This window comes from Lathamus discolor, chromosome 13 (assembly GCF_037157495.1).
Source record: "Lathamus discolor isolate bLatDis1 chromosome 13, bLatDis1.hap1, whole genome shotgun sequence".
In the NCBI taxonomy this organism is placed as follows: domain Eukaryota; kingdom Metazoa; phylum Chordata; class Aves; order Psittaciformes; family Psittacidae; genus Lathamus; species Lathamus discolor.
Window position 1 is genome coordinate 3,419,162 of NC_088896.1, and position 24,696 is coordinate 3,443,857.

Consider the following 24,696-nt stretch of genomic DNA (forward strand, 5'->3'; position numbering starts at 1 on the left):
CCAAAGACCACTGCATAGTTCAAAGACTCAATGTCATTTTGTGCGCTGCAATACAACAGAGCAGAACCACCTGGCAAGCCAGAAGAGCCAACTTGAACTTACAACTTCAGCTATGAGGAAGAGTTAGCCATACTCTTTAGTATTAAAGAGTCAGATCTGTTTCCCAAGACAGAGGCTTCTCCCTGGAGAGTCACATACAAAACCCAGCCCCTTTATTTTTAAATGACTCAGTCTGGTCATGCAGCCCTGGAACATACAAACTCCTCTGTTTGTAGAAAAGTACTTTTAATCCTCAATCAAGCCAGATTGCAAGTATTCAGATGTTTCCATTCCCATTTAACATACATGCAGAAAAGTTAACAAAGCATTACAATAACCCTTGACACACGATGGTTTAAGTTACAATTCATTTGGTATCCAAATCAAGAAACAGAAATCATTACTGTTAAGATTAGCTGCCGCCAAGCAGCAGCCTGTGGCATCAGGGCAAGTACACAGCAAATGCAATTAGTACTGCTCAGTGTCTACCTTCATAACAACATCCAACAGACCTGTCTGGTTTGGGGTTTGGACTCTGGTGTGCACCACTTGCCATACAATGTCTGGGTTAGTCACAATACTGGTTAACGTTTGCCCTTAGTAATTTAAAAGCCACCCCAGCAGGTAAAATTTGTAGCAGTAGAATGCATTCAGTTACCACAGAGAAGTTAAACATTGTCAGTGGAATTGCAGAAATCTTTCAAAGCTAAAAATAAGCTGACTCAGACATTAAGTTGAGAAAAGTTAACACAGAAAAAATGTTTAATATTAACTACAGAGACAGTGGGTATAGTACAGAATGTCTTAAGCAAAAGATACACCAATCAGTACTTACAAAGGAATGAACCATTTTTTGTCTTAACATTACATTTCTCGTATATATAAGTTCATATATGTAGGTTGGTAAAGTTTTACCATTCTGGAAAAAATAAGGTGTGTATATCATCAGCTAGATGTGCTCACTGTATGCTCCATTATTTATACGCAAGGCCCGGGTGACTGGAAGTGCAGTTGTCAGGCATTTTAATTAACTGGACAGCCATTTGTTTCTGCACGACAAGGCATCGTTACACAGGAGCAATCAGGAGAAAACAGGAAACAGCCAAGCACTCTGCACTGCAACACGCCACCTTAACAGCTAACCAGCATTACTCAACTGCTACACAACTGCGCCTAGTGCACAAAAATACATAAGAGAAGAGATTAGAATTGAGGCTGATAAAACAATCCTTTTCAAATATTAACTGTCACCTGAAAAGATTTCTATCAATTTGAATTTAAAGATACTATTTTAATTCAAAGTAATAATAATTAAAAAAAAAAAGCATTTACAGTTAAGTTTCAAATTGAAGTCTGGCAGGGTTTATTTAAGGAACGAAGACAAAATTGAAAGTTTTTGACAAGAGTTAGCTACTCAGCATGTAATGGCTGCCCATTTCCTCAGTATGAAACTGGAGGCAGCAAGTTACCATCAGTTTTAATTTGAAATAGAAGTCAGCACTATATAAACAAAAATGAAGTTTTACCTCAAATATCCAAGCCAATAATGAAATCGGTAGTCGTTCACTTCACTAAATTACAAGAAATTTGAATAACAGCAACAAAATGGCACATAAAATGTAAAATCTGCCACTTGAGGCGCAACTTAAACAAGTAAAAAGTTAGACAAAATGTTACAAAATAACCTTTTCATCAGCTGGTTGCTCGGGCCAGGGCTCTCCAAGGGACTGAAGACTCAAGCGATCCTTTCCACCCAAAGGCGTCCTTTATGGAAGCTCTCATTTATGTGATGCATCTAGGTTTGAAGAAAGAAAAGTTCAGCCAGGTTTCTACCTTGTTTCTCTTGGTTGTGGGGATGACTTCAGGTATACTCCTAGTTGTGTTTCAACTGGCTTTGCCTAATTTAATTAAGTTTTAGGAGTTTCCATAGTGCTCCACCTCCCCCCCAAAATGTGTTGCTTTACTTCAGAGGCCAAATGTAAGGTTCTTTATCAGAATATGTAGTTACAAAGAAGAGTAAGCATCAGGCTGGAGATCAAGCCACCATTAACTTCAATTCAGCCTGTTCAACAATAGATTATTAAAAGTTATATAAAAGTTATAAAACTAGTACTTCTTAAAGACTTAACTAAACTCTGAGTAGCATTCAAAACACAAAAGGTGACTAATTTTGCTACAGTTATCTAACTTCAATTCTAGCTTAGGCCCTTTCCTTTCAAAAACAGGACCAAACAGTTTGAAGGGTTAAAGACACACTATCCTTTCCCCACCCAGTGTGTATCCTTAGATGCCTCTTCAAGATGTCAACTTGAGGAAAAAACCTAGTTTCCGTGGTTTTCTCGTTGCAATTTGCCACTTTTCTAGAACATTTATTACCTCCAGTCAGTTTAACGGCCACTGAACCGATCTTCCGTTATAAAAGGATAGTGTATCTTTAACAGTTAAAGACAAACCTGCTCCAATACACGCCCACAGAAACTGGTCCCTGGAGGATCAGCCAAATCAGTTAAAATCTGCAATACTGGCCAATATTCTTTTAGCAAACAGGAGACCGCAGCTTTAAAGGGGAAAATGCAGATGTTGGATAAATACAGTAAGAAATAGTCATTTTTCATCATAGGTTGCGTCTCATACAATATTTATTAAAACCAAGCCATTAATCTCTCAATAAAACATTTTCTCTGTTTAAAAAGAAAATCCATGTAAGAAAGCCCTTTGGTATTAATTTCCCTAAACCAACAACCAAAAAAGCACTGCTCAAGAAAATAAAAACCAACAATGTGCCCCGTTAGGATCCACTTGCTTCAGGCTATTAATACTCTACAAACTACCCAACACCCCACCTAAGGTACTACAATAAAGTAACATGCAACATATGCTGACCCTGAGGTACATTACCATGTTCCTAGGAGGATACAGCTCCTTCTTCTTCCGGAGACTTAGGAGGGCTCTTAGATCTGGATCTAGAGTTGGATTCCCTCTTTGAGGCAGGGGGAGGGCTTCTAGATCTGGACCGGGATCTAGACCTGGACCGGGATCTGGAGACAGATGAGGACTTTGATTTGGATCTCCTGGCAGACCTGGACTTGGAGGTGGAGCGTGACCGAGAGCGTGTGCGAGACCGGGATTTGGATCGACTGTAACGGGACCGACTGCGGGATCTAGAGCGGCTCCTGCTTCTAGATCGGCTGCGACGGCGTCTTCTAGGGCTAAAACACACCAGGAGGGGGAGGGAAAAAAAGGCACGTTAGAAGTTGAACAGGGGCGGCGCAACCGACTTCAACGACTACTTCAGGACAGGGAGGGCGGAACGGGACCCACGTGGGCAAGAAAATGAGTGCTCCGAGGGCGCCATTGTTCGGAGTGAGTGGCCGGGGGCTAAATCTACTCCAGCGCAAACCCCCTCCGCTCCGAGGACACTCCACGTGCCTTCACTACTAAACCCCAACTCCCCGCTCCCAACCCCGCCCCGAAAGTCACTCGGAAAGGGGCACAGACCCAAGGGCCCCCACCACACAGGCACACGCCCGAGGCCCGTCTGACTGCTGGAACTCCGCACCCCTCCAGGCGCTCACCTGCGGCTGCGGCGGCCGTAGCCGCTGCTCCCGTAGCGGCGCGGCGGCGGGCCCCGCCGGCTATGGTGCGAGTCGGGGGGGCGGCCGTAACGGGCCATCTGCACGCGGAGCTCGCGGCCGTCCAGCACGGCGCCGTCCATGGCATCCATCGCATCTTCGGCATCGCGTTTGTCGTGGAAACGAACGAAGGCGAAGCCACGGCTCTCCTTGGTGTAGCGGTCCCGCGGGATGTAGACGTCGCCTACGCGGCCGTACTTCTCGAAGACCCTCCGGAGCGTGTCCGGGGAAGTACGGTAGGTCAGGTTGTCCACCTTGAGGGACGTCATGCCCTCCACGTCCGGCGGCGGCCGCCCGTAACTCATGGCGGGCAACAGCCCCCGAGGGGCGGCGGCGGCTGAGGAGAAGAAACCCGAGGGAAGGGAGGAGGGGGCCCCTTACGAGACGGCGCGGCCCTGAGAGGGAAGCGCCTCACACCGGAGCGGGGGCGCCGGAGCGGCGGCCTAGAAGAGTCCAGAAAGGAGGAGAGGTGCAGGGCATAGGGCAACGCCGCAACAGCCCTCAGCGAAGAGGGAGGCGCAGGCACCCCGTCGTTGCTCCGGGGGGCAGAGCGGGCGGCCCAAGGCCGGAGCGGAGGCGCGGCGCCAGCTGCGGCCTCCCCCTCCCGCCGCTGAGAGGAAATGAGCGGGCGCCGCCCGCGCGCGAGTTCTTAGCGCCACAAAATGGCCGACGACGACCCGGAAGTAAAAGCCCCGCCCCGCGGCCGCCTCCCTCCCTCCCCGAGCCACGTTTTCGTGTTTTTTTTTATTATTATTGGGGTTTTTGTGTTTTATTTTCACTACCGGCCGCGGATCCCGGAGGAGCGCGCGCGGGATAAGCGGCTGCTAAATTAACAACTCGCCCGCTGTTACAAGTGACCCCTGAGGCGGCTCCGCCGTTGACCCGGAAGCACTCGTCGGAGGCGGGGAAATTTTGAACAATGTGCGCTGAAAACGGTAAAAAAAAAAAAAAAAATCTAAAATCCTAACGGAAACAGGGCGGGGGCTGGGGGAGGGGCGGGGCGGGCAACGCCGCCGGGCGGAAAGGGAAAGTAGCGAGCCCGAAAGGGGATGGGCCCTGGCGCGGGTGGGTGGGGAGGCGGCTCAAAATGGCGGAGCGCTGTGAGGGGAGGTGGGATGTAGCTGCGGGTCGGGTGTCGTGAGGGCAGGCAGGCAGGCTGGCTGGCTGGCTGGCTGGCTGGTTGTGGTGTTGAGGGGTAGGCAGTGCGCTTCGTGGGGTTCTCTTCACCTCCTGCTCGCAGCGGTGCCCGGGGAGGCCGCCTCGGTCCGTGCGGCGCTGGATGTGGGCCGTGGTGCGGTGTAAGAGCCCTCCTTGCGAGGCCATCTCCCGTGGCTGCGCCCGTCTGTGTCGGGGAGCTGCGAATCGGAGTGGGAGACGTCAGATATCCTCACACACCGTGTTCTCTGCGCGTTTGTGCTTTGTTGAAGTGGGAGCAAGGGAGATCAGCGCAGCCCTTGTGTAAAAGTGACGGATTCGCAGAGTTTTGTCTAGGGAATAACGTGAAAGCTGCTTCCCCCTCCCAAAAAGGTGCTGCTAAGTGACTACAGGCACTAAGTCAAATTCCCAAACTCCAAGTGTGAATTCTAATACCTCGTTTTTCTCTTAAAACAGTAAGTCTGTCTGTCCATCTGTTCCATAGGGACAATAGTGATTCATTCAGTGAAATGATAGCATTAACAATGAGAAAACAAACTCGGAATTTAAATGCTCCTGCTTGCTGCAATTGTGTTTAATATTTTTTGCACTGAAGTATAAAAATAAGCAGTGACATCTACAGAAACCCAGAAGCAACAGGACTTCAGGAAGTCAAATAAATGGTACCGATTTTCACATGGTGCATTGCTTTGTGCTGTATTTGTTCTGGTTTTTTTTTTCCCCCCAGATAATTTTGCTTTACAATTGTAATCCATCTGCTCAAATGTGAAGTTTCTCTTTACAATGATTTCCCTAAAGTGACCAAGAGAGTTTCCTGTGTCCCTTTTTCCCCAGGTTCAGTCACTTCAATACAAGCTGCTACCAAAAGGATTGCTTCAGCGCACCAGCCCCAGTTTGTTGTGCTGGTAGATGAGCCCTTATGGTGGCACAAGGGGAAGGAAGAGGCATGAGTGGGACACAGTGCCCAGAGGATATTAAAAGGCTGGTACTATGAATTCATAGTTCCTTTAAAAAAGGAAGAAAAGAGCTTTGCTTGTGTTAAACATCTCCCCCCACACACCTTGATAGTCTAGGAGGCCCAACAGGGCAGAGGGAAGACAGTGACAGTGAAAAGCAGCCATTCCGTGTGATCGAGCCTCTTTTGACTTTTAACAGAGATTTTCACAACTTAAAAGTTCAATTGCTCTGAAATTTATTATTTGGAAACAATACGAAGTATAATGTTAAGGGCATGTAATTGATAATTATATTGCTGTTCCTTGAGATAAGGCAGTGAAAGATTATGAAGACTCTTTTCTACCCTGAGTCACTGGGAGGATGACAGAAGCACCATGTGGAGTTTATGTGCTGGTGGCACTGAGATACGTGGTTTTTCCCAGGCAGGATCATTTTCCCTTTGGAATAACTCTGTGGATTCAGTGGATTAAACAGTTGTCTTACATGATTTCCTGAGGCTTTTCCTGCATTGCCAGGTGTTATTTAGTGGATAGAGATTACAATTCTTAGACAAGTACAAATCATTTTATTGAAGAATTAGCAGATTACCACCCCTTTAAGTAGCAAAGGTATACTTTCACAAAACTGCATTTCCCAGAGTGCACACAGGCTGGGTCAGCTGATCTAGATTGGGAAATGTTCCTTATTTCCTGTCCAACATGCATGGAAATGACTCCTGTGGATGAATGTCTCATCTTTCATTTGTCAGGTGATTTAGAGGCTGTGTTCCGGAATTTGGATTTCAAACAATGGCAAGCAACTGAGCTGATGAACTAGCTTGATACCTTGGAAACTTCTTCATCTGGGGGAAGGTGATGTCATGAAGAAGTAACACCCTGCAGTCTGCTCTGTTAACTTCATGGGAAAAGGTAGAGAATTTGGGTCTTTACCCTTTGTACGGACTTTTCTTTGTTGTTTGCTTTTCAAGTTACTGATTTTACTGTAAGATATTGAAGAGCTGGTTGATGGTTATGTCCTAACAGCTGATAAGCAGCCTGCAGTAATCATCATTTTTCAGGCTTTCTTTTTTTTTTTTTCTTTTATTCCTTTTGCTTGTTTGTTTCTAACAGCAGTGAAGAGGAAACTTTTAAAGGAAAAGAGACTTTTTCCAGACTGAAGCTGAGGCCTTGGCAAGAAAACACAAGATGTCTCCTGAATCCAAAAAACTTTTCAACATCATTATCTTGGGAGTCTCATTTATGCTTATATTCACTGCTTTCCAAACCTGTGGAAATATTGCGGTAGGTGTGGATTTCAAAACATGCCAAGTTTTCTATCACAGTTATTCATCCTTCTTTGCCTTTTGTGTACTCTAAGAGGTATTTCACATGGCATTTCTTAGTGTGCAAGACACCTTGACGTTTTATCTCTATTGGTTCTGTGTTAACTAGATGAAGTTGGTGAACTGGATAACTAAGCAGTTTAAGATAGCAGAGCTACACATAGTACTGTGCCTGATTGCTTAGAAAGGAGAAAATTAATCGTACCAAATGTTTGCTGTTTAAAATAGTGTCTGTTTTGACACTTGAAATATTGAACAATTGAATTACATGGGACTTGTCATATTTCTGATTATACCATATAGTCTCTTTCAAAATATTTGCCAAAGTTGTTATTATTAACTATGCCCTCAAGTGTTTTTCCTAATCTAAATGTATTTTTCTGTTCTAACAAACTAGATATTGAGGGGGAGTATGGGGATAACATCTGACAAGTAGTCAGACTTCCATAATTGCTACAACTGCCAAGTCACCATCTGAAAAAGTAATGCAGTGCTTTAGTAGTGTGTATCTCTTTGTATGCTGAAGCAAAATTGAGCATAATCCAAATTTACCATTAAAAGCAGATTGCACTCTAACTACTTACAGTTTTAGAATCCTGCTACTGATATACTCAGTCCAGATCCTCTAATTTACGGAGCTGTTGACATTGCTTTCAGTATTAGTAATGTGCCTGAAGGACAGTTAGATTTCAACATATCTCTTGAGCCTACTGGTCTTGCAGCTTCTCTTTTCTTGTGTGCAAGAAGAATCCTTCCTGGGTTCAGACGTATAAATGTCCTTCGCTACTTTATAGGAGTAACTACTTTAGAATGGTTCTTGTAAGTGTCATTTGCAGCATGATACCGGATGTGAGTACAACCCAGGAATCTGAGAAGTTCTGCAGTGAATTGAGAGCACCTCACTAAATTACACCCAGTGATCATGTAATCATGTAATTTATTGTCATTAAAGTCATTCCAGGTGACTTTCAATCCGATTTGCCCACCTAGCCAACTAATTCCGTGGTCTCATGATCATTAATGCTGATTCAAGGGAAAAAATAGGAACAGGGGAATAACAGGAAACCAGAAAGAACAGAAACTCTAATCAGAAGCTCAGAGTTAGGCCAAATGGAGAGTATTTTGAAACTTCTCCTTTTTTCCCACTTTTCAAATTAAGATAGTCATACCATCTGCCTTAGAGAGGGGTTCAGTGAAACAAAACTGTGAAATATTTTAAGGTCTCCAATGAAATCATAATATACTGGTTACTACTACAAACATGTTTTCCTGCCAAGTATCTCCTTCACCTTCATTGTGGAGGTGGTGTGAGTTGTAATTAACACTTTAAGTAGTTTGTAGAGTCTATTAATGATCAATCCTAACGTTTGATACTGACTTCAAACTGATGCAAGTGTTCTCAGACTACAGGATATATTCTAGCATATGACAATGTATGATTTTTCTCCTCACAGCAAACTGTTATCACAAATTTAAACAGCACGGACTTCCATGGCAGTGGCTACACAAGGTAATTTACACAGATCTTACTTTGCTCCTTGCAGGGTGAAGGCAGTTATAATGCTATCTGGTAGAGATATACTCTCAAGAGATTGTGGCATTCTGCTGACTTTGCAATTCAGTGACATACTTAAAGGAGTTTTAAACAGGCTTCTCACATTCACTCCAGTTCTACTTTGAATTACTTCTAGCTGAACTACAGATGCGTTTTGCACGTTCTCTTTCTAGGGAGAAAACCCACCATATGGTCATCACATTGTCAGCATTTTATCTTAGGAGAGGAAGAATGTGGAAGTTTTAAAATAAATAAAACTGCTCATTAAGGCCCTGCTTGTTTGCCTTTAGAATCATAGAATCAGAAACAACCATGTTGGAAAAGATCTCTAAGATCATCAAGTCCAACTGTTCCCTGGCACTGCCAAGGCACCACTAACCCAAGGCACTGAGGGCCTTGTCTCCATGGTGTGCGAACACTTGCAGGGACGGTGACTCCAGCACTGCCCTGGGCAGCCTGTTCCAATGCCTGAGGCCCCTTTGGGGAAGGAGTTGTTCCTTATCTCCATCTAAACCTCCCGTGGTGCAGCTCACAGCTGTTTCCTCTTGTCTTATGACATGTTACCTGGGAGAAGAGACCTCTGCGTAGGATAGGTTGTATGGATAAGCTTCCAGGAGATACTGGAACATAAATGTGAAAGAAGCAGTCAGAAAAGAGAAGCAAAGCCATGAGCTGTTCTATTTAATTGCACTGGCGCATTCAAGCTTGTCAAGCGTGAGCAGGGACCTTTTGTATCCCAAATTAACTGGTCATGTAGGAGAACCTGGTCGCTGCTTTGGGGGGTTATTATCTTCATTTAAACTATAGTTGGCAGAAAATACATCTGTATAAATTTTCTGTGGTGTATTTGGCAGAACACAAAAACCTCACTGAGAGACAAGTGAGGCTCTGGAACATTCTCCTCTAGAAGTCCTAGGCACAAAGTACAGTAACTATTGTTGAGGCACAGTGTGACAAATGCATATTGTAAGTTACCATGCTTGCCTGCAATAGTCTATTCAGCAACCCAAGAAACACTCCCATACAGAGTGCAGTGGATGAAAGTAACATAAGAAGGGAAGGAAATGTTTGACTGTGAAGGTTACGCAGTTACATAAATTGTGTATGTACTTAACTTGATGTTTTGGAATCAAGTGAACATTCCTGAATCAGTTGCACTTATACCCTATGTTTTAAGTACTTGCTCATCTTTGTTTATTTTTGTAGCATGTCCATCATTTATGGAGTATTCTCTGCATCAAATCTTATCTCACCCTCAGTGGTTGCAATAGTAGAACCTCAGCTCTCCATGGTTGTTAGTGGTGTATTTTATAGGTGAGTATTACTTTTGAATTTTTGTGTGCTTCCTCTTAAATGATTCTTTGTCTCTTTGAAATCTAAGGCTACTATGCCATACATGACATTGTACTGGCTAAGCAAAGCATCTTGGAGAGATACTGTTTGTATCAGTGGATGTGTAACTCCAGAGTTACTGGAAGCAGTGTATTTTCCCTCCAGCATTTCCAGACTTTGGAGTTCAGGTGTGGTCTCAGGGTGATGACTGTAGAAAATAAAATTCTACATGCTTAGTGGAGTAAAGATTTCCTTTTTTTCACACACAACCTAAGCTGAGTGAGCTATCTGATTGCTCAAAAGCATTGTTCACTTGTCTGTATGCAATAAACTGATCTGTTCTATTCTAGCCTATACATCGCAGTTTTTATCCAACCTACAACATGGGCTTTCTACACTGCTTCTGTTTTTATTGGGATTGCAGCTGCTGGTAAGCGTTGTTCTTATCCTGCTTACTGTAAGCTATATATGCTATATTTGAATATACCTGTAAAACATTTTTATTACTTGAGCAATATATTTCATCTGTTCCAGTCCTGTGGACAGCACAGGGAAATTGCTTGACTGTAAATTCAGATGAAAACACCATTGGAAGGAACAGTGGAGTATTTTGGGCTCTCTTACAGTCCAGGTAAGCTTTATTTGTGAATCTTTATTTGGTTGTGTACACACTCTACTTTTTACATTTTTTGGTAAATGGAGACTGCATCAAAAAACACTCCACAGGTACCTTATAGTCAGTGAATCACAGAATGGTTTGGGTTGGAAAGGGCTGTAACCCTAAGTGCGAGGGAGAGGTGAAAGGAACATTTCTGTTGCTATTGTGCATTATAGAACAGTGAATAAAAGCTACATAGTGCAAACTTCTGCTCTCAATGTGCTATTTCTGTTAGGGGAACATTGACATATGTGACACAAATCTTATTGATTGTGAGGGCTGTGCTAATTAGTGTCAGTACCCTGATTGCTCTAATTAGCCCTGAACCATCTCACCTGGCACCTCCACTACACCCTTCCCATCTGCCCATGGGCCCAGGAACCCCATTTAAACTCAGTTCTGGGTATTCAGCTTTTCTGGAGCTGTGTTGCAAGAGGTTGAGTTTCCAGCTCACCTGTAGCTATGTGTGTACCTAGTTGTGGGTTTTTCTGTTCTGATCTATAGGCTGGTTTCTTGTTTTGGCTTTGGTCTGTTTTCTTAGTGTGGAACTGTGTGGGAATGACTGGACCTGATTCTGGTCTGTGGGCTGACTTCCCAGCTTGACCTCAGACCTGCCTTAGCACCACGAGCTTCTATGGTGGTCAAGACTTTAGCTGACCCTGCTTGGCTTGCTTGAGGACTGTGGGGCTGGGCTCCAACTGCTGAGGTGCCTTCTTTGCTGGATGTTTTATCTTCTTGACTTTTACCCTCCTTTTCCCTGAGGCAGCAGCCAGACCTTGCTGCTCACTGACAAAGTGAAGTGAAGATTGTGAAGTTGGACCTGGCAGTCAGAAAAGAGATCTTGTTGTTGATAGTACTCTGATAAGCTTGAGTGCTGTTGCAACAAAAAGTGTCTTGGCATCAAGAAAGGTAGTGGGTGCTGTATTGCTGCCATTGATTATTTTGTGTGGATATGGTTTATGGTTCTTATGTAATGCATTTAGGGTATGAGGGAAATAACAAAAACATGCAAGAAGGTAGAGTTGCTGACTTGAGAGGCTAAGAAGTCTGGGACTCAGCTGAGGAGGATTATGCCATGTCATTAGAACATGGAGGTTTTCAGCAAGTGAGCTGAATGTAGAGCTGTTGCTCACTAAATGCTGCTGCACTAGAACTCAGGCGGCTTGGCGAAACCAGAAGAGAACTGGCTTGAAACAGGTAAGATGCTGCTTTATACAATGGGTGATTAAACTCTTACAGCTTGTTGCCACAGGAGGGTGTAGAGTTGGATAGTGTCAGCAAGATCAAAAAGGGATCAAATTTGCTGGCAATAGGTCCAAAAATGGTTCCTGGAGAGGGAGACCTTCTACCACCTCTAATACAGCAGTTCTGGATAGTGGGAAATGATGAGAGGAATGAATTGCTGAAGGTGCTGAGGCTTTTGAGTCTGTACTGGAGGTCATTGATAATGTCTCAGCCAGTGGCATACTGCTTCTGTTCCCTGAGTTTCAGGTTCTATAATTAACCTATCGGTATATTATCAGAGTAGCAATTTCCACAAACCCAAGTAATTGTGTGTTTTACAGTGAGTAAAATGCATGGCTTTATATGAGGAAACTTGACTCTGGGGCTGTTCTGAATCACTGTTTATTCAGAATTACTAGATTTTAGGAAACACCAGGTTGGAACACAGAATTTGCCTTGAGCTGTTAACACTGGTGCTGGAGCAATACTTCAGGACTCTTCCGAGGAAGTGTTACAAGATTTCCTCCAAAAACATGCCCACTTTCTAACTATACCCTTCCAAAATGAGAGACAGACAACATAGATGCAGATTGCCTAACTTTTGCTACCACTTGTGTCTTGATGGCTAGAAATGAAGAGCCAGCAGTACAAGGAAGCAGTACTCTGCTGTGTTTGAAGCTTTGTATAGAGTAGGTAGTTTGCATGGAGAGGGATTAGTGTCTTTATTTCTTTCACAGCGGCGCAGTACTGGTTTTTGCATAGTATTAGTATTACTGTGATGCTACACCCTTAATCTTACCACAGAAAGTCCTGTTCACCTTTGTCCTTTCTGTTTACAGCTTGTTTTTTGGAAACATGTATATATACTTTGCTTGGCAAGGAAAAACTCACATATCAGGTGGGTATTGCTTGCTTATATGGGATACTGTCCTTTAAAACATGGTAGCATGATGAAGTAAGGAACTGGAAAGTGGCAAGAAACTTATTCAATAGCAGACTTTTTCCCCCTCTAATTTATTGTAAAGCTGTTTTTGGAGTATGCTTTTCGTTTAGTGTTCCATGGTACTCCCAGCCCTTGTATTGTGTATGTTATTTTTCTGCATGCAGTACACTTTGAGTACCTTCCTTCAGGATACTGTCTATGAAAGTCTTCACAATGCTAATTTAGAATAAGGTTTTCCACAATAGCTATTCTGGGATTTTCCCTGCACAGACATGCTCGTGCCAAAATACACATTTCATAGAATCATAGAATGGTTGGGGTTGGAAGGGGACCATAAGGTCATGTAGTTTCAACTCCCTGCTGTGTGGGTAGGGACACCTCACACTAGACTGTGTTTGCCCAAGGCTCCATCCAACCTGGCCTTGAGCGCTTCCAAGGATGGAGCACTTACTTCTCTGGGCACCCTGTGCAAGCGCCTCACCACCCTCACAGGAAAGAACTTCCTTATATCTAACCTGAATTTCCCCTGTTTAAGGCCATCAGCCCTTATCCTGTTGTTACATTTCCTGATGAAGAGTCCCTCTCTGGCATCCAAAATAGAAATAAAAAGAAGGAAACATTCATAATGACAGATAGCAAAGTTAGGCAGAAAATATTTTGGGGGAAAGGCATTCTGAAATAGCTGTATGTTTAATATGCACATGATCCTATCCCAAAGGAAGTTCCTAGTATAGACTGAAATTGATTGAAACTGTAACAAAAAGGAGAAGAAAGAAAAACTATCCCAGTTCACAGCTGCACTAATCACTGTGGTGGTGCAAAGTAGTGTAGGAAGACAGAGGCTGAGATGTGCAGCTGCACTGAGAGTGAGCTGCTGCCGCTTAAACTGGCAGCGTTGCTGGTGGAGTGTTCAAGAACTTGGTCTTCCTTTCTTGGCATAGTTTATGAAGACTAATTCCTGATGGGACTGTAAAGAGCAGGGCTTTATATGCTTAAGAAGCTGGACAGTTGTTCAGACTCAGTAGTTTTAAAGCAGAGATCTATGGCAGCTGTTTAAGTAAGCAAGGCAAGTAGGTGAGGGTATCAGCTAAGAAAACAGCAAAATCTAAGATTGTAATTAAAAAAACTGAACGTTGCTGGAAAAAAAGCAAACATTTTGTAAACAAATAGGGTTGATTCCTGTGCTGTAATGACTGTGAGAGTTTTCCTTATTGTAGTCTTGAAGTCAAATGTCTACTGGAAGTGTCAATTCCTTTTAGCATTTAAAAGATGAGGATACTTCTGCTCTAGTCAATCAGGAATAAGATGTTGTCTTTTAAATAATGATTATTAGCCTTCAGAAGTACTGCCCTGTTGAGATGAATAGTCTACTTCATGCTGCTGTTAGATCTGACTTCAGGCTCTCCACAGACAGAGGCTTGGTAGCACAGCACAGGTTGATTTTTGAAGATCATGTTCCATGTTCCGTCATCTCTAACAAAAAGGTTTAAATGTTATTGAAAGTATTAGAAACACTTTGAACCTGGTGGGCTTGAAATTCCCTGTGTTCCAAATTTCATTGCTCTTGCTAACCACAGAATAGAGCAATTAACTATGAGGGAGTTCTGCTCTTACATTTTCCTCTACCTTTAAATGTCTTGAGACTCCTCTTTATTACAAAATGTTGATACTGGAAGGTTTGATGGTGTTTAAAATCAATTCCTCCTTCCTTTTACAACCTATAGAAAATATTATAGGCATTTCAAGGTGAAGTCCATATTCTCTTTTTGTCCTGTAATCATACAGAGGTTATATTTGTAGCAATTTTACATTTGCCTTTAAGTTGAAGGGGAAATAAATACAAGTGTAGACAATATCTTCAGAACAATACACTAGTTCAGTCATTATTAGCTGTTTCTTGTTTTTTTTTATTTCCCCTGCTTAAAATTTGTAAATGGGAGTTACTTCTGCATTGTGCTAAACAGGTGGTGAGTGCAGCAGTTACCTTCCTCTAGATGCATGTCACATGCTCTATTAGTTACTGAGGTTTTGGTGGGTTTAAGGCCTTTGTAATTTACAAGCCTTAGCAGTTCCTGACGTTATGGCACTAATATTTCTGGTGCTGCTAAAGAGCTTTTCTAGAAACCTGAAGGGCTTTGGGGTAGTTTGCTATGTCCACTCTGAATTGTGTATGTCTTGAAAGATGTACTTCCTTCTGCTAATAATTTATGCATTCCTCCTTGGTCATACTCCTTGCATGGCAGAAAATGCCATTGACACTTTTTAGTATGCTGATATTTTATTAGCATCATAAAACTGAAACAGAAATTTTCCAGCAGCTGGGTACCTTGTGCTCCAAGTGGAAGGTAGGTTAGAAAATGAGTATGCGTTTTAAACAGCTCTGGAGTATGTCTGTATTAGTTCTTTAAGGTATTTGAATTGCTTTTGCTCATCTAGTTATGTCTTGTTTGTTTTTCCACAGAGAGTGATCGCAGAACTGTCTTCATTGCTCTGACTGTTATCAGTCTTGTGGGCACAGTTCTGTTCTTTCTGATTAGGAAACAAGAGGACACAAAAGCTCCAGGGGAGGAAAATTCTACTAATGAAATCCCAGGGGACAGATCGTAAGTGCTTGTGGCAAGAGCATGTTGTTACATTTGTGCTCCTAGTCCTCACTGGAGCATCACGCATTTAGTTTCCCCTCAGCACTGGAAACATGAATGTTGTGAGCAACCTGAACTTTTTTAGCTTTGGTAGAATAGTGTCTGTCCCTCAATGAGTGATAATGAATGTTCTTTATATGATGTATTCTTAAGGGTGGACTGCACTACTGCACATTGCTTTTCCAGTAAGTGCATACCTTTGGAAAGCTACCTTTTACCTCTGATTATTATTGAACATGTATCTGCCTTTCATAGTCTGTCTTCTACTCATTAACCCAGTTTAAAGACTGGAATAAGCAGAAATCCCTTTATATGGGTTATCCTTAACATACTGAAACATGCTTTTCATATCTTCTCTAAGTATATATATGCCACCCTAAAAATAATAAATACACTAGAAACACACAGGTACACAGATAGCTTCAGTACAGCTTTGCCCAAAGCATCAGTTTAAGTATTTTTGATTTATTTAAAGAACAATGAAAATGTTAGAAAAAAATTAGTAAATATGCTTGTGAAAAAATTGTTAAAGCTATAAAAAGCTCAGAAGAAAGATGCTGTTAAGCAGGTTAATTTTGGAATGGCATTCACTAGCACAGAAATACGGGTTTTTTTTTTGGTTAATAGTTTAGAATCTCAGAAATATTTAATAATATAGTCGCATATTCCAGTATATGGTGCTGGACTAGAAAGTGTACAGGAAATTGAATCAATTGATCTGCCTTCCAGCATAGCAGGACTGTGGTTATTCTTTTTCCGTTTTGACCAAGTCATTTATTTGCCCAGGTCTGCACAAAACAAAATGACAAGAGCACTGGCTGCCTTCAGTAAGTACTGTTCCACATAAGAGTTGCTTTGAAACACACTGACATGTCCTTTCCAGCTGTCCATCATTCTGCTGATAATGTGATCGTGTACTAATCGCTTAGAGGAAAAAATTGTGAACAAATAAGGTGTCAAGAATGCATTTCAGTTATTCCCTTTGAATATAGACCTTCAGGGATGGAAGAATGACTGCCAGATGATAGTGTCTTTCAGACTGGAGATGACAGTTCCCATAGGGGCACAAGGCTGATGAGTTTTAAGCCTGAGAGGAATTGAGTTGCCTACATGATAATTTGGGATTTTGAGTCTAGACAAAATGGGGCTTGCAACTGGAAAAGCCTGGGAACCACCAAACTCCTTTCAGATGACAGTATTGTACAAACAGATGACTGAAAGAGAGAAAGTGAAGTAGACTTCACTTCAGTTACATACTAGTATAGTCTTGGAGAAATTTGGAGGGGTACTTTGTAAAGTAGCTTGGATCTGAAACTAAATCAACAGCTTCCTTATATGTGAGCTTCTTTATAACAGCTTCTTTATATTTGTGCTCATATAGATGAGCACAAAAAGAACTTGAAAGCTTAAAACTTAGAAGCTTGAAAGCTTAAAAAGAAAGAAAAACTTTACTAACAGGATAAAGAAGTGGTTACATACTGTTTTATTTAGTCACCAAATGAACTTAAGAATTTGAACTGGAGCACCTGCAGTTTCCACTGGAGTTTGATGTAGTCTGCATGTGACTATTAAGCTTGTTTTGAGAACACAAGATCATCACAGAGAATTTGTGTCATTTTAGAGACAATCACCACGGACTGTGTACAAATACACAATGAACAGAAAATTGTATGCTCATTGAAAGTTGTGTATCCTGTCTTTAATATTTTCTTCCTTGATTTTTTTACAAAACAAAGATTTCAGATCACGGCATATCTTTTAAAAGGCAGGTCAGGGCCAGTTTTAGCTCTCTGTTCAATGAAGTTGTAGTTTGCAGAATTTTAACCTGGTTTTGCTTTAAGCAAAAAGCAGAAGAAAGTGTAATAATCTCAGTGCTATCTGAAGTTATAGTAATTTCCATTATTATGTCTTTACAGAGAAATCTATAAAGCTGAGCTTCACCAAAGAAATTATGCTGCTCAGTGTTACAACAGCATACACAGGTATGGAGCAAGCAGAGTGTATAATGTAGTAATGTCAGGGCATTGATCGGAATGTTAACCCCAGGGCAGGTTTGCAGTTCCATATCTCTGCAAACATTACTTGAATATTTCAGATAACTTTGAATAAGTTACAACATTCCTGTGTTCTGAAAAACATTTCTGTACAGGAAGAGGGGTGCACCAAGACTGCAAGTATTGACAGATGTTGTAACTCTTCAGTACAGCTCTGGGTCCCAAATTGAGGGTCAGGCAAAATGGCTATCAATATCAATAGGCTATAGATTGTTCAATGCAGTTGCATTGGAATTAAAGTAATGCTTGTCTGTTATACTTTGTGTCACCTTCATTAAGGCATGGGAGATTTTTAAGAGTTTTTGTTTTAGTCTTGGTTCTGTTGGGGAAAATTTAGCCATTTTCAACTATTTTTGTCATTAGTATTTGCTGTAGCCAAGGCTCTCCTTAGCACCTTCTTGTTAATCCTGGTCTGCCATTGTTAGACCAAGATGTGAATTGTAAACCAAATACAGTTATTTTTGCCATATGGAAGTGGTTCTTCCACAGAAATGCTCTTAAAATATTCAAAGTGTAGCTAGATCTTTTAATGATTTTTTTCTCCGGGGGTTCTTGCTACTTATTTGGCTTCAGAAATAGTTTTGTTCATGGTCAAATTAAGTTTTAGGGAGAATAGATATACTCAGAACCTCAGTTCTGAGTCACTGTTATGGAAAATTGTTGTTAGCTCTTGTAGGTGAAAAGAAAAACTTAGATGTGAACAGACTCTAAACAGTGCCACAACATCTGCTGAAGTTTGCAATCAGCTTCTGGTAGAGAAATAGTGGTGGGAGCTATGAAGTCAGTTTGTACTAGCTGCTTTACTGAGTTACAAGTTACTTCAAGGCATCTCCAGTGTTGTGTTAAGCCAGATTAACTAATTTGAATTCCTCTTGTAGCACAGTGGGGATGTGAGCAAGGTAACAAGGGAAGGCGTTCAGGCAGGTTTGGCCTGATTAATCCTAAATTTGGGGTTACAGGTAGTAGGAAAAAAGCAGTCCAGCTTGGGAAAAACAGCTGCTGCCACCTGGTGGCTCCTGGTCAATATTGCCAGTTTATGTAGAAAAATACAAAATCCCATAAATCATAGAATCAGATAGGTTGGAAAAGACTTTTAAGATCGTAAAGTCCAACCGCTCCTCAGCACTGCCAAGACTACCACTAAACCATGTCACTGAGGGTCTCATCTACATGGATTTTGAGCGCTTGTTATCACTTACTCCTTGGGAGCAGAGATCAGCCTGCTCCTGGCTCCATCCTCCTTTCAGGTAGCTGTAGAGAGTGATAAGGTGCCCCCTGAACCTACTCTTTTCCAGACTAAACCTCCCAAGGTTCCTCATTCATTCATCATCACACTTGTGCTCTCAATCACAAAAGCTTTTATTAACAAAAATTGATGGTTAGATTATTATAAGACTGCTCAAAGTTTACCCCTTTTGAAGCTCTGCAGTTCCTGTGCCATACAGGTAGCCTGGACTGTATGTGTGTGTATATGGTGTACTATATATTTGCAGTAGCAAAAGGCAAAGGAGGTAAATCATAAACAGTTTTATTTTTGAGCTATTTTTCTTTGTTTAGGCATAAATTTGCATTGTTTTAAATACACTTTTTATTAAAGAAACAGGTATTTTTATACTGATGGCTGCTTATAGTCATGCAAGTTGGACTTGGCTTTGTCAGTTTTCCTCACAGTAATGGCAATAAAAACAAGTATTTTAAGCAGCAGTTCTTTCTCAGTTTTTATTCATTATGTATGTATAGAAAAGCAGCACAGTCCATTTTAGGAATCTTGGCTCCTAATTGGTATTCGGGATGTGGGAACTTTCTTAGGACTGCTGTAACTTCAGGGGGGGAATTCTTACACTGAAATTGTTTTCTTTCTTCTGTTACTTTAAGTGTTATTTCACATGGCACTTGGATGAAATTCCAAAGTTCTTGAAAAGCGGAAGTGTAAACTAGCAACAACATTGACCCAAAGTGCCTGTGACACTAGTTAGTGATGCTGTTCTTTCTGATATAGTTTTCCTAAGCTCATAGGAGAATATCATATTACATAGTTTAAAATTCCCTGTTTGATTCCCTTTCACATACCTCATTTAAATATATTTACATGAAAGATACTGTAGAGAAAAACAGACTTTAGACATAAAGATTTGTCATTACTCTGGTAATGGTTCATTTATTATTTGTTTGGTTTCCTTCAAAGGTGTGGAATTAACCTTCTTTTCTGGAGTATATGGAACGTGCATTGGTGCTGTGAATAGGTTTGGCAGTGAAGCAAAAAGCCTTATTGGGCTCTCTGGTATTTTTATTGGTGTTGGAGAAATTTTGGGTGAGTCTAAATTTACTACCTTGTACACAAAAAAGGATTAAGATGATATAGTTACTCAAAGTGGGGGTTGTATTTAAACAGATAGTGTCTTTCAAGCTTCCAGCAGTGTGTATGTGAACAAAACCTGAAATAATAGGAGAAAAATGGGCAGTGTGGCTCCTTATTGTACTGTGAATGGCACATCACACTCTGTGAAGTGGTTCTGGAGTAGGAGGTGACATACTGATTGAATCCTAAGAGTCTGCATTTTTTGGATTAGTACAAATCATAGAATCCCAAACTGATTTGGGCTGGAAAGGACCTTAAGATTATCCAGTTCCAATCCCTGCCATGGGCAGGGACACCTTCACTAGGCCATGTTGCCTAAGGCTCTGTCCAACCTGGCTTTGAACACTGCCAGGGATGGAGCATTTGCAACTTCTGTGGGCAGCCTGTGCCAGCGCCTCAGCACCCTCACAGGGAAGAGCTTCTTCCTTACATCTAACCCGAACTTCCCCTGTTTCAGTGTAAACCCATCACCCCTTGTCCTAACGCTGCAGTCCCTGGTGTAGAGTACCCCAGCATCCTTGTAGCTCCCTTCAGACACTGGAAGCTGCTCTGAGGTCTCCATGCAGCTTCTCCTCTCCAGGCTGAGCAGCCCCAACTTTCTCAGCCTGTCTTCATATGGGAGGTGCTGCAGCCCCTGATCTTCCTCATGGCCTTAAAAGAACAGAAATACCTAAATCTTGGCATGAGAGAAACACTGGGCTATGATGTCATTGAGGAGTTTTCAGCCTTTTGATATTCTGTTTTTAAACATTATTGTGTTTGCATTTTTATTATTTAAGTCACATTGTAACTTAATGTTTTAATAAGTTGTTGCACTAAAGATGTCTTTCTTTTAAAGACGTTAGCTTGTGTTAAATGAGATGTGATATTTGAATAAAATTGAATTAAATAATTGGTTTTTGCTTAAACTTAAGTACTACAGTGTTTAACCAAAAACCACTGTTCACTAACAACATGCGTGCAGAGAGAGGTGCATGCTTTTGCAGTTAAGAGCTAAGCACTTGTCCATTGATCTTTCAGTTATCCAGCATGGGGGAATTTATAGTCTAAGTTGTCAGCACTTTTTTTAAGTATTCTAAGTTTGGTTCTATTTTTACATCTTCAGTGCTGGTTTAATTATTCAACTTTTCTATTGCTACAGGTGGAGGAATCTTTGGTTTGCTGAGCAAGAAGAGCCGCTTTGGCCGGAACCCTGTGGTGATGCTTGGCATCATTGTCCACTTCTTAGCCTTTTACTTAATATTTTTCAACATACCAAATGATGCCCCTATTGCTCCTATGGAAGGAACAGATGATATTGCGTACATGATTCCAAGGTATGTGAACTTTTCCCTTTGGCTGCTATAACTCAATGTATATAAACAGCTTGTTCCTCTAACAGAAAATTCCTTTAAGTTGCTTTTCCGTGTAGTGACTAACTCCATAGAAAAAGCTTTTAGGGATTCTGTTTTTATGCAAGGTATATATTCTACCAGTGTGCATCCAATTTAGGCACTTGAATGGCATGAGAATTAAAAGCATTAGGATGTTAGCAAATATGTTGCTTGTGAACTGCCATTCCTGACATCTAGTCAGGACAGCCTGATTAGTGAGACCAGCAACTATTGTACTAGATGTCAGGAATTCAGTTTATTTTAAAATGGTGTTGGGTTCAGTTGTACTACAGCAGGAACACTGGGAGAAAGTGTTTTTAGGCACTCCATGCAGCAGACTTGTGCTGTTGCACTGATTTCCAAAGTCTTCCAATGCTTGTTGTCATATCCACTTGTACTGGTGCTGTGCTATGCCTGTCTTACAGCACTCAGTGTTAGGGGAAGGATGTAGGGAGCTTTCTTATCATTGCAACTTCTTTTTGAAGTGCTTTTTTGTCAGTTTGGGTGAAAATAGTGTTAGTTTGTGCAGGCACAGCTGCTAACTTGCAGCCAGGCATTTAGAATCATAGAAGCAATAAGGTTGGAAAAGACCTTTAAGATCACCAAGTCCAGCATTTACCCCTGAACTGCTGTGTCTACCCCTAAACCATGTCAGTGTGTGCCAGTGCAGGTGACTTTTCTTTAACTGGAGTGTTTTGTTGCAGAATGAACTGGTATTTTTCTAATAGTCCTGCAGATTTTATCAACTCACCATGTGTGTATCAGCTTCTAGTCTCTGCCTTGTGGGTTTTGTGGCTCCAAGTACCAATATGAGTTTTTTTTAGTGGTTCTAATTCAGACTAAAGTTCACTGCAGGTAACAGTACCAGTAGTCTTGGCATTCAAGAAACTAAAATCTGATGAAACAATTTTTTTTTTTTTGCCAAGCCAGGCATTCCTAGTTCTCTTTCAGTGAGATTTAAGTTGATAACTTCCATTCTCAGTTTCCAATTAGTCTGCCAAATAGTTTATAGATGTGTAAGCTGTTTGAATGAATGGCTTTTAAATCTGAGTCACTCTCTCCTTCAGCAAAAACGTGGCCATATTCTGCAGCTTCCTGTTGGGCCTGGGTGACAGCTGCTTCAACACCCAGCTCCTCAGTATTTTAGGCTTCCTGTATTCGGAAGACAGTGCTCCTGCCTTTGCCATCTTTAAGTTTGTTCAGGTACTACTTAACAAAGCCTTTTGACAGTATGATTGTGTAATGTTATCAAAATGTTGGGTTGAGTTTTTAATGAGCTGAGAAAGAGAATGTTTCTGAACAGATTTCATCCTGAATTTTGGTATAGAATAGTTTGTAATGCTATAAAACTGGAAGTAACTGACTGACTTCAAAGCCTTGGCTGTGTTGTTCGTAGACAAACTTTTAAAATAGCAGAGAAGTGCATTTGAGATGCTACAAGCACTTTTGAGTTTTCTACAGTGAACACTGTTTAAATACAAGTAAAAACTAAATCTGTTGTATATCATATGAAGCCATATGTTGAGCTATAATGAAATTTTATGATTGCATGTCTTCCACAGAAGCATGCTACTGAGAGTTGAACATTAAACTGTACGTATCAATTTGATTCTTGTGCAGTAATACTGGATATCTCCACTGATAATCTCTTTACACTGTTTTTCCTCTCAGTCCATCTGTGCAGCAGTTGCCTATTTCTACAGCAACTACTTCCTTCTGCAGTGGCAGCTCCTCATCATGGTGGTTGTGGGCTTCTTTGGAACAATTACCTTCTTTCTGGTGGAGCGGAAAGCAGCAGCAGCTCTTGCTGCCCGTGGCTCGGACTACAGCAGCATTTGATCCGTATACTGTGCCTAGTCCAATGTAAGGAACAGCACAGGCACCTTTATTGTGAAGTGATGTGAGAAGGTGAAAAGATCAAGTTGCTGCAGAGTTTGGGATGAAGGAAGCTACTACTAAATCACCATCAGTTTAACTGAATGTGGAACATGAGAGAAAATGCCACATTTGAAAGGATTTTCTTGCTTTAATCAGCTGGGTTTTGGTATTTATGGTCTTAAAAATCCAGTGTTAGAAATGGAAGGGAATGCAGAGATCTCTGGATTGAACAACTCTGGTTGGAGATGTACCTTTCAGAATGTAATTGCCTCAATTCATTCTGCCATGCACTACAGAATTAGTGGATTTTTTTCTTCCCTAAACTATTTTTCCTATATCCTTGTTCTGCAGACGCTTGAATTCTTGTATTGAGCAGTGATATTTTTATAGGGTACATGGTATACAGAATGTCTGCGCAGCTGAGAAATCAATTTGTCATTGACTTTGCCAACAATTAGACATGCAGAAGTATTTCTGTGGGAAATGTTGCCTTCTTATTCTGTATCATTCAGTTCCTTGTTTCCCATTTGTTTATTACTGTATTTCATATGCTTAAATTTTATCAGATCTGTGTTTTTGGAAGGTTGTTTTTTTTTTTTGTGGGTTTGTTTTTTTTTTTGTTGCTTTTTTTTTTTTTAATTTTTTTTTAAGAAAATAGGTGAGGCTGTAGTGTGATGCGAAAGATTTGATAAGAATTTGAAGTGGTTGCCCTTAACTACCTTAAGGATGTGATCCTGAGAGCTGTGAAGTGTTGATAGTTGAAATGAGCCTCTTGGTTCAGCATCTCAGAACTGGACTGTGTTACTGTGTTGGGATTGCTGCTGAACCATTCTCAGGGTAATGCTATGTGAAGGACCACAAGGCACAGCTTCACTCCCAGGCTCCCAAATAGTGCTTTTGAGTTCAGTGAAAATTTCTTCACAATTGGTGATGGGAGCATTGTCTAAGGTAACTTTTTAAAGTGCAAACAGCTCAGAATGTGAGCTGTAAGAATAATCCTGCAGTGTTTGATCTACTGCATGGTCTAAAAAGACCTGAAACACTTGACCTGAGTTGTTTCATTCAGGATATTTTTGGGAGGACTCTGCTGTAATCTTATGCTGCCAAATGCAAAAGCCAGGTTACTAGCAGAGTAGCCAAGTTTTAATCCTAAATCTTTACAGATGATGTAAATGCAGGCAGTGAATGCAGCTCACCTGGATCTTTATTTGTCTATATGACTGTAGTACTTGCAGTTGTGTTTCTGTCTAGTGGGCAAACAAGATGCAACCAAGAGCAGCTATGGAACGATGAGAGACTGTTTTTAGACACTCCACTGAGCTATTTTTAGAAAGGTACCATTTTCCAACCTTTTTCTGTGCACAAATCACTCTAATAAGATGAGTAAAAAAATCAACTCAATATGTGTCAGTAGCTCCTACATGTCATAATAAAGTAGGTGTACCCACGGTTAAGCTTGGTGAAAGTAGTATGGTATTTCTTGTGGCATCAGCTGTCACTTCTCTCAAAGGGCACATAACATGCAGGTCCCATGAAGCACAGCCTTCTTCATGCACAGTCAAACAGCAAAGAGG

The 24,696-nt window shown here is 41.4% G+C and overlaps 2 protein-coding genes across 9 annotated transcripts; one reads left to right on the plus strand and one right to left on the minus strand.

Moving 5' to 3' along the window:
- Window positions 1-268: 268 nt before the first annotated feature.
- On the minus strand, window positions 269-4,342 carry SRSF2 (serine and arginine rich splicing factor 2). Of its 4 annotated transcripts, none has more exons than XR_010615809.1 (4): window positions 3,615-4,342; window positions 2,938-3,248; window positions 2,493-2,596; window positions 269-1,834 (listed from the first exon to the last, which is right to left on the minus strand). XR_010615809.1 is itself a non-coding variant. In XM_065693859.1 (3 exons), exons 1-2 carry the CDS (start codon window positions 3,974-3,976, stop codon window positions 2,945-2,947), a joined length of 666 nt encoding a protein of 221 aa, XP_065549931.1. In that variant the 5' UTR covers window positions 3,977-4,341; the 3' UTR covers window positions 269-1,834; window positions 2,938-2,944. The 4 variants fall into 4 exon arrangements, 1 of the variants encoding a protein (XP_065549931.1); XR_010615810.1 differs by lacking the exon at window positions 2,493-2,596 and having other exon boundaries at window positions 269-1,212; window positions 1,725-1,834; window positions 3,615-4,341; XR_010615808.1 differs by having other exon boundaries at window positions 2,493-3,248.
- Window positions 3,349-24,576, plus strand: MFSD11 (major facilitator superfamily domain containing 11). 5 transcript variants are annotated; one of them, XM_065693851.1, is made up of 15 exons: window positions 3,349-4,606; window positions 6,532-6,691; window positions 6,893-7,063; window positions 8,559-8,614; window positions 9,866-9,973; window positions 10,342-10,421; window positions 10,526-10,622; window positions 12,713-12,771; window positions 15,278-15,419; window positions 16,245-16,285; window positions 17,375-17,440; window positions 19,698-19,823; window positions 21,013-21,187; window positions 22,312-22,447; window positions 22,916-24,576. In XM_065693851.1, the coding sequence occupies exons 3-15, from the start codon at window positions 6,968-6,970 to the stop codon at window positions 23,081-23,083; spliced, it is 1,350 nt and encodes a 449-aa protein (XP_065549923.1). In that variant the 5' UTR covers window positions 3,349-4,606; window positions 6,532-6,691; window positions 6,893-6,967; the 3' UTR covers window positions 23,084-24,576. The 5 variants fall into 5 exon arrangements, with proteins under 5 accessions (XP_065549923.1, XP_065549927.1, XP_065549925.1 ...); XM_065693855.1 differs by having other exon boundaries at window positions 6,896-7,063; XM_065693853.1 differs by lacking the exon at window positions 3,349-4,606 and adding an exon at window positions 4,743-4,781.
- Window positions 24,577-24,696: the final 120 nt, after the last annotated feature.

Excerpts from the sequence above, each read along its gene's own strand:
- SRSF2 (XM_065693859.1), bottom strand. The coding sequence starts at position 3,976 with ATGAGTTACGGGCGGCCGCCGCCGGACGTGGAGGGCATGACGTCCCTC. Across the intron at positions 3,249-3,614 it reads TACGGCCGCCGCAGCCGCAG|CCCTAGAAGACGCCGTCGCA; the intron begins GTGAGCGCCTGG and ends GGTGTGTTTTAG.
- MFSD11 (XM_065693851.1), top strand. The coding sequence starts at position 6,968 with ATGTCTCCTGAATCCAAAAAACTTTTCAACATCATTATCTTGGGAGTC. Across the intron at positions 15,420-16,244 it reads GAAATCCCAGGGGACAGATC|GTCTGCACAAAACAAAATGA; the intron begins GTAAGTGCTTGT and ends TTATTTGCCCAG. Across the intron at positions 16,286-17,374 it reads AAGAGCACTGGCTGCCTTCA|AGAAATCTATAAAGCTGAGC; the intron begins GTAAGTACTGTT and ends ATGTCTTTACAG.